At 32.4% G+C, this 9,044-nt stretch overlaps 2 protein-coding genes across 2 annotated transcripts; both read left to right on the top strand.

Moving 5' to 3' along the window:
* On the top strand, positions 903 to 2,877 carry LOC107611846 (probable serine/threonine-protein kinase DDB_G0286465). Its single transcript, XM_016313737.2, has 2 exons — positions 903 to 1,613; positions 2,265 to 2,877. Exons 1-2 carry the CDS (start codon positions 1,038 to 1,040, stop codon positions 2,679 to 2,681), a joined length of 993 nt encoding a protein of 330 aa, XP_016169223.1. The 5' UTR covers positions 903 to 1,037; the 3' UTR covers positions 2,682 to 2,877.
* Positions 3,421 to 7,087, top strand: LOC107613880. Its single transcript, XM_016316069.2, has 4 exons — positions 3,421 to 3,957; positions 5,342 to 5,563; positions 6,428 to 6,453; positions 6,558 to 7,087. Exons 1-4 carry the CDS (start codon positions 3,559 to 3,561, stop codon positions 6,799 to 6,801), a joined length of 891 nt encoding a protein of 296 aa, XP_016171555.1. The 5' UTR covers positions 3,421 to 3,558; the 3' UTR covers positions 6,802 to 7,087.

The raw sequence follows: 9,044 nt of genomic DNA on the forward strand, positions 1-9,044 counted from the left end.
TGAAATTTAATTTTAATTAAACCTTTTAATTTTTAATTTTATTCAGTTCGACGACCGGTTTAAAACCGATAAACATTAAAGAATTTGAATTCAATTAAAACCTGTTCTAACTCTACTAATTACAACGCCTGTGTCTTTTTATTTGCTAAAACTATTCTTAAACAAAAAACATAACATGGAAAATCAAATCATTTATTCGGAGAAAGATATATTGTACATATTATTGTGGAGACAGCCAATAACAATTGAGATAGGTAGCTAATAGAGTATTCCTACTCGTACATTGTATTGTATAATAAGCGAAAAAGTATGCTACATGAATAGCTAATATGTGTAAGTGTAACTACGGCTTCAGACTCTGAATAACAAATATTTGTTTTGTTATGTGAACTGATGAATGCAGAAACAGAACACTAGCATCACATGGAGGATGTGCTGGCATGACAAAGCCATACCCTTAAAAGGAATTACCCTAAACCAATTATTATTCCTAGTTGTCTGTCTACCTTAAATGCCGCATGACCCCACTTGCTTAAAACACCTTTCACCATTTCATTTTCTCTCTATTAAAAGAACACACTTGTCTTTTGGACTGAGAGCTAATTATTGCTAAGAAAATGCATAAGGGACATCTTCCATGCACATGCTGTCATATCTCACATGGCTTATCTAGAAATAAAACTCAGATGATGCAAATGTTTCACTAGAAAAATAATTTTTAAATATTTTATATTATCGTATTTTGTCTCAATATCTATTTTATTATTTTTTAATTCTAGTGCGATTTTTAGTCTGACATTCAAATATTCATTGAATCTTGTAACGTGTTTGATCATCTTATTAGACACTATTTTTGCATATTTATATATGTATATCTTTTCTTTATAGTTAAGTTTTTTGCCTAAGTATACAACCTGCTTAATTTAATAGCATAAAAAATTGCGACTTAGACAATAGACAGACACATATAAGCCTTGGTATAAATTGAGAAAAACATGAAAAGGTGACAGAAAAGTTGGAAAGAACAGAAAAAACAAATGGAGACAGTAGTTGATAATAACAACTCTAGTGAATCTTCTTTCTGCAGAGATGAAAAAGTGGAAGCCATGGATCTTCTTGAAGAGTGTTGGTTCTTTGAGAATTTGTTGAACATAAGGCCGATGATGATGATGCCAAGGAGCTACTCTGATCCTTACCCTTCTTCTTCTTCTTCAACTGCTCTAATCAACACAGATTTCTTGGTGAAGGACAATGATGTTTTAAGCAACTCATCATCATCTTCATCATCATCATCATCATCATCATCATCATTATCATCAGCAAGAGGCAATAATAAACCACCAAGAAATGGTTCTTCTTCTTCTCATACTAAGAAGATTCAAAGAGCACCATCCATGCCACAATTCAAAGTTAAAGAAGAGGGTGATAATGATGATGATAAACAAGGAGGAAACAAATTGATGATGAAGGGAAATCATAGAAATGAAGGTAATAGAAGGAAAAACAAGCTTGTTAGAACACCATCTTTGCCACTATCAATTGGGAGTAATGAAAAGTTTCAAGAAAATGATCCAAGAATAGGAAGATCACACAAGCAAACATCAACACCTAAGGTAATGTAATCATTTGATTCTTATTAAGATCTACTCCCTCCCTCTCATAAATATGTATTCACTATTCAGACACATTAAATTTTCAATGTACTAATGCCTGTCAGAGACTCATTTATTTTGTTCATTTATGATCTAAGTCTATTAGTTTCTGTCATACCAAAAAATTATGAACAGTTTAAAAAAAATATTTTCTTCAAATATTTCCAAAGATCCTCTAGACTCTAGAGCCAAAAATCTTTTGGCTTGGCATAATGTAAAGTCACACAATAAGAATAAGGACAAGTTGCATATTCAAGTTGCAGCTGCAATTTTACTTTTGTAGCAAAAATTACTAGTCCCTTGCCAAAGTTAGTTTATAATGTTCCAAATTCACACTTTTTAGAAACATGCTTTATTAAGGCCAAAAATAATGTGAAAGTCTACTACACTAGAAAGGACAAGATGCATATATACAAATACAAGTGGCTTTTGCAATAATAGACTCCTCAGCAAAATTCATTAGTCCTTTTGAACCTTAGTTTAAAACACACACATTTCCAAATTCATATTGAACCAAAATCCATAACTATTTTGCATATAATTGTTTTTTCTTTTTCTAGAAGGAAACTCCTTATACTATGTTATTTATCTTCTGGTTTTATGTTATGACAGAGTTGTAGCATTCCAAGATATAGAGCATCTAAGAACATTGAAGGTGAAAGCATCAACAAAGGAGAAGGAATCAAGGAAATGAGGCCTAAGTACCTAAATCAGAGAAGAATGATGAGGAGAAGCTTAAGTGATCTTGAGCTAGAGGAAGTTCAAGGGTTCAAGGATTTGGGATTCTCATTTGAGAAAGAGAGATTAAGTCCAAGTTTAGTTAGCATAATCCCTGGCTTGCAAGATAAGAACAGAGATGAAACAGAAGAAGATAAGAAAGCAAGAGGGCCTTATCTATCAGAAGCATGGTTGGTGAAGAGTCCTCCTCCAATTCCAAACTGTGATTCAAAGAAATCTACAGCTGACATGAAAAAGCATATCAAGTTTTGGGCTAAAGCTGTTGCATCAAATGTGCACCAAGAATGCTGAGAGAAAACAAATAAAAATGGCCAAGATGATTAGTATGTTATACTCAAAAAAGTGTTGAACATTATGACACTTAGATTGATCATTCTATGTAAAATTGTCTGAAAACAAACAAATAAAATGATTCTTGCTATTGATTTTGCAGTATAGTTATTTGATCCTAGGCACACACTGGGAAAAGAACACATCATTCATAAAAGTTAGCCTTATTGTTTAGACACTCTAATCAAGGTACTTTGTTGGACAATTTAGTATTTTACATCACTAAAAATAAAATATTAGTATCAAAACACAAAATTATTCTTTACTATACTTAAAAAAAAAAAAATAAAGTATCATTTTTGTATCTAATACTTATATTTTTTTTTAATTTCTAACATTTAATTTTGTTTAATTTTGTCATTAGTATTTTTGGTTTATCTCAAAATTATCCCTAGACATTAATTCCATAAAAAATGTTAGAGACAAAATTAAAAATATGCAACGATAATTTTGACACAAATTAAAAACTATAAAAATACAATTGAATAAAATTAAAAGGCAGAGATATTAAAAAAATTGTGAATGTTAGGGAAAAAATATACATTAACCTGTAAAAAAAAAAAAGAGAAAAGAGCAAAAGGATTATATAGTTGAAAAAATCATTTATTAAAAATATCATTAATAAAAGTATTCATGAAAAAAAAAAAAGGAAAATCACCAGTTATTTAAAGGATTCGACTTGTTTTACGAAATTCATAGAAAAGATGAGTAATTTTGTGGATAATTATCCCAAAATGGAAAAACGCAGAAGATATTTACGCAAGAGTACAAGTGTATTCCGATGAATGAAAGTGGAATGTGGATTGAGCAGTGAGAAGTGAGTTTCAGCATTGCAGTGATGTTGCAGTTTCAGCATTGCCACCACCAACACCAACACCTTCTCCTCTCAAACCCACTCTCACTCTTCTCTCACCATAACAACCACAACCCCTCTCTCTTCTTCTCCTCTTCTTCTTCTTCTTCCATGCGCACACCCACTCCCACTCTCCATTCTCCGGCAGCACTTCCTCCACCAGCTTCATCGTGGTCATGGCTCACCCACCTCGCCGCAGAACTCACCACCGCACCAGCGGACCAAGGCCCTATTGAGCTCCCCTTCTCTTCTACTCAGTCCATTTTCGCCACCACCGACGATCCTTCTCCCATCCAAGTTGCCTCCAGCGTACTCCTCACCGGCGCCGTCTCTATCTTCCTCTTCCGCGCCCTCCGCCGCAGGGCCAAACGTGCCAAGGAATTGGTATCTTCTCTCTCAAAATTCCTCTTCTTTTTGGCATCATATCCCTCTTTCTTGTAACAATTATGTCTCTGCATGTTATATATGTAAAATTCTAACTTATATATGGGTTGTTGACTATGTCTATCTCTGTAAATGTTGTATATGGTATTCATGTTCTGTGCTTCTGGGTTGTTTCATTGTATATGCTCGTTATAATTCATGTTCTGCCGCAGATACTCTTGAAGCTCAGTTTTTGTTTAGGGTAATGTTCATAAATTATCCAATCAATTGGAAGCCTTTTTTCTTTTCGGGGTTATTTGAGTTGAGTATGCTATATATAAGGATAACGATACTTGCGCACCATATATGCCGGTGCTTCATTTGCCTATTGCCTTTTATTATGCTATATTCTGGGTTGTTACACGGAACGCAATGTTAGGCTACATGTAAAATATTTTATCTACAAGAGAAATGCTAGGGGCCATCAGAATTTATTGTTTTTGGTCATCACTTAGCCAGCAACTTAATTTGTTTTGTCTTAGTTTTTTTAGTCTAGTAATCCAACAACGTACTTTATCCTATATTTTTAAACATCGATGGCTAACTGAGGATCAAAAACAATAAATTCTAATGACCTTCTAGAATTTCTCTACGTGGAAAGTATATTTATCGCGTTCCGGTACAGTGAATTGGTGCACGCGAATTGGTATGCCACCTAATTGTTAAATTCATGTAACTATGGTCATGATTGATTAGATTTGGTACCTCTGAACTGAGGATGTTTATAATGTGGTAACAATTACAACTATTTTGTGATTTGTGGTATGTGGGAAGTGGCACGTGAGACAGGAATTGCATCTTTTTACTCTTGGGGTGTGTACATTATCATCCAATAAGCTTGGTTTGACTAGATTTTGTCCATATGAATTTGGTAGAATTAATTGGAAGGTTTATGCTAGTGATATAAAATTAATGGAATGGGCCAATAACTACATAAGAAACTCTTGGGGGCGAGCAGCTTTTAGTAGTTTTGGCGATCATTTGCCCAGCACAAACGCTAAATTATCTTTAACAAATAAATTATACTAATTTATGTGTGCAAATTCTGAAAAAACGTGGGTGCAAACTATATTGATTCATGTGTACAAAACTCTGGTAAATATAGGTGCAAATTATATGCTTCTTGTGTACAAAACGTCTGTAAATATAGGTGCAATTTATTACTGACCAAGTACGGGAAAAAAATATAATATTTGCTGGCCACGTAGCATTGCTCTAACTACGTTGATTGGACACTTGTCCATATTATTATTAAGTATCCTGTACGCTAATTCTCCTCTGATTGATATGTGCTACTTTGATTTAGTCTCTGTCTTCATTGAAATTGGAGGTATTGTCGTTTTAGCAATTTAGGTCTTCAGGAGAAAAGAAGTCAATAAAGGAAGAAGCATTAGATACCTTGAAGGCTATGGGGTCATCTTCAATTGAAGATGCTAAGGGTCCACCTTCACCTGTTCAGGCATTTCTTGGGGGAATATCAGCCGGAATTATTGCTCTCATTCTTTATAAGTTTGCCACTACGGTGGAGGCAGCTCTTAACCGCCAAACAATTTCGGATAATTACTCGGTACTCTCATCTCATGTCTTCTTATCTTATCTATTTGGTTGCAAAGCATGTTAGATTGGACTATTTTCTTCAATGAATTGAATAGGAAAATTAGAGTCAAACAAAGTGGAATTGGACTGTTGTTTCTTTTCTTGACAGTCATTGATTGGTCTTGTATCCTTTAGGGCTGAAATATTCAAATTTATCCGGTTTTGTGATTCTTTCACAAAATCAAGAACACAATTGGTATTACAAGACTCTGTATTGTTGATTTGTATTAGTTCATGCTATTCTGTATCATTGGTAAGCATATTGAATACTCAGTTCAATTAATTGTGATAATCAGAATGTTCAATTATGTCTTGGTTTTTAGAACCTCACTAGCAATTACTCAAATCCAGCTTGGAAAAACGGTTAATAAAACGATATTTTTACAGTTACATGACTTGCACGAAACAGAAATATTAGCTTTCACAAGTGCACGTTCTGTTATGCTCATCATATGGTGGTTAAATGAATCTAATATGTACCCATCTATGTGCGTGAATTGGCTAGTGCATTTTAGAGCTCAGGCAAAATTTTTGCTGCTATGGCCTGTAATTATTGGTAAGAAATTACTTTAGCTACAGTAACAGGCAACAGTTTTGCATTATTGTGACAAAGAAGATAGTGTCAGTATGTAGCGTAAACTCTTGCTTCGGATGTTCAAATATCTTTCATCGAATTGCATTTTTTTGACAATGATGGAATTCATAGAAAAACCATGTTACTAAATTAATAGCGGAGACAAGATGACAACAGAACAATTTAAGTTCTTAATCATTGACAGTCGTTCCTTTTTCCTGCCTGCTCAAGATAATCTGACAGTGATGGTTTGCTTTGCAGGTTCGCCAGATTACAATAACCATAAGGTAATTTCCATGACTTGCCTATCCTGGATTCTTGCTGTTCATTTTCCGAAGAATTTTCTCTTCATTTGATGAAGAATCTGACAATCATCATAAAAACTTCACAGGACAATATTGAATGGCTTGACCTACCTTGCGACATTTGTTTTTGGCATCAATTCAGTTGGTTTATTCCTTTATTCTGGCAAGCTTGGCATGGACTCTCTAATGGGAGGATCAACCGAAAAGGAAACCGAAAGCAAAAGCACTGATCAGTCAAGTTTATCGAATTCGTCGGTTGAGAGTCCCACAAATAACACTGAATTGAGCAGCAGTAGCAAGGGAGAACAAAGTTCAAATGATGGTCAGTGATTGAGAACTGAAGTATAGTGAAGTGGAATTGCAGGAATGGGCTTGCACCTTTGTGAGTATTGTAGATGGTCAGTGAATTTTGATGCACTTATTTACCCCTCATTATTCTTCTTACTGAATGTCAAATATATCAGTTTTGTTTGATAGGAAGTGGAGAGTAATAATATCATTCCTTATTAAGATAAGCAGCATCAATGGTGATGTTGGGCACATGATTCCTATACAGTTTTGTTTAGTGTCACGCTTTCTATATGATACAAAACCACTCTGAAAACTTTTAAAAACATTAAATGGAGTAAATACTAAATACTAGATATTTTTGTGGTTAAAAATTTTGTAAAAGTAATAATCCTTTGAGGATAAATTATGAGCAATGTAATATAATCAAACCTTAAAATTCAACGAAATTTTATAGATCGTTTTTTAAGTTTATTGCAAAGGAACTCGGCCAAAATCCCCAATTAACCTGCTTCTCATTTCAACACAAAATCCATGGTGCTGGCCCATCTACATGGTATAACCTATTCTAAAGCAATTTTACAAGGCCAATGAGCCGTACAAATATTGTATAGAACAAAAATATCTTGCATGTTTTGGGAGGATTGTATATTTGATGAAATATATATAGAAAAAAGATGGTGAGTCTTAATGCATTTTCTTATATATACACACACATACATAAGCATGAGGCCTATCACAAGTGATATTTGTTTGAGTTGCCTAAATGTCATATTTTGAATTCTTAAGAGTGATGTGTATATTTTACACTAGTAACCCCAACAAAAATGCAAACACATAGCAAGTGATTATTGTGTCATGAAAACCTAAAGAAATGATATTTGAAGCTTGATTAGGTAGGGTAGATACATCAATCTTTCTCTCTCTTTATGTGACCTAGTAACAAAAAACAGCATTTGGGGTCGATATAGCACTTCTCAAGAATTCTAAGGTGAATTTCAATATTCACAAGGAATAAATATCTAACTGCAAATGGGGGCAATGGTTTTGCTTGATTGGCTTATTATATAAGTTTTTCTTTCATCATTGGTTCTGCAATCCATGTGCTACCTGTCAATTTTGTGGGTACCAGAATGTCTTTTCCCCTTATTCCTTATACCATTTCCAATCATCTCAAAAAGTTTCCATCTAAAAAACATTTTTATCTTTACCAGTTTCCATTTTCATGGTGTTTTCATATGTTCGTCCTTTTAAGTCAAGATTCCTTATTAGTACTTGCACAATTTTCTTTCTTTCTCACAATAATATTAAAGCACTATGAAATCTGCTTCATCAAGATTCAAGAAGTAAAATCTCTCTTCATTAAAATCTCCTCAAGGAGATAATTAAAACATGTGCTGAGTTCTTGCACGTTGTGAACAAATTACATGGTATATATATGTAAGACACATGCATGTACTTGCCACTTCAAAAACTAATTATATCTTAAGAAGATCTTTGGAATCAACACTTTTAGTGTAAAGAAAAAAGAAAGAATTGGGTGTTCACTGAAAATAAGAAAAAAAACAAAAATAATATTCATTACCTAAAATTTAAAAAAAAAAATTATGAAGAGTGAAAATGGATAAAGAATAAAAATTATAACTAATTTTTTGAGACAACTGTATATTATATAGGATTTTTTTATTTTAATCATTTAACTACAATATTTACAAAAACGTGTAATCTATAATGTATTTATCTATATGCACAACGTCTCATATTTCAAGTATAAAGTCTAAAAATTAGTTAAAAGTACATATTGGGTATACTATATCCGGGATATGATACATAAAGTTAAAAAAAGATATAGTGTGTGTTTGGATTACAATTTGTAAACGGGAGTTTGTATAGAATTGATTTTGCAAACTTGATTTTGATCAAAAGTAAGTTTGTGTTAAAGTGATTTATGTTTGGTAATTTTTGTATCAAAATGGATTATAGTAAAATAAATATTGTTTGGCTTATACCATTCAAAATCACTTCTAGATAAAAAATTACTAAAATGGACATCAACTTAATTTTTTTTATATTATTCTATTATTTTAATTTAGATATTTAAATAGATCTTATTAGTTAATTTTATAATAAAATTAATATCTACTTACTAAAATAAAAATAACATATAAAAATAGATAAAATATATTTTTAAATAAAAATAAAAAATATAAATTTTAGATATATATATATATATAAGAATATTTAATCAAATATGTTACATTTTTTTGTATTAAATTTTACTTTAG

Source organism: Arachis ipaensis, chromosome B08 (assembly GCF_000816755.2).
Source record: "Arachis ipaensis cultivar K30076 chromosome B08, Araip1.1, whole genome shotgun sequence".
NCBI classification, from domain to species: domain Eukaryota; kingdom Viridiplantae; phylum Streptophyta; class Magnoliopsida; order Fabales; family Fabaceae; genus Arachis; species Arachis ipaensis.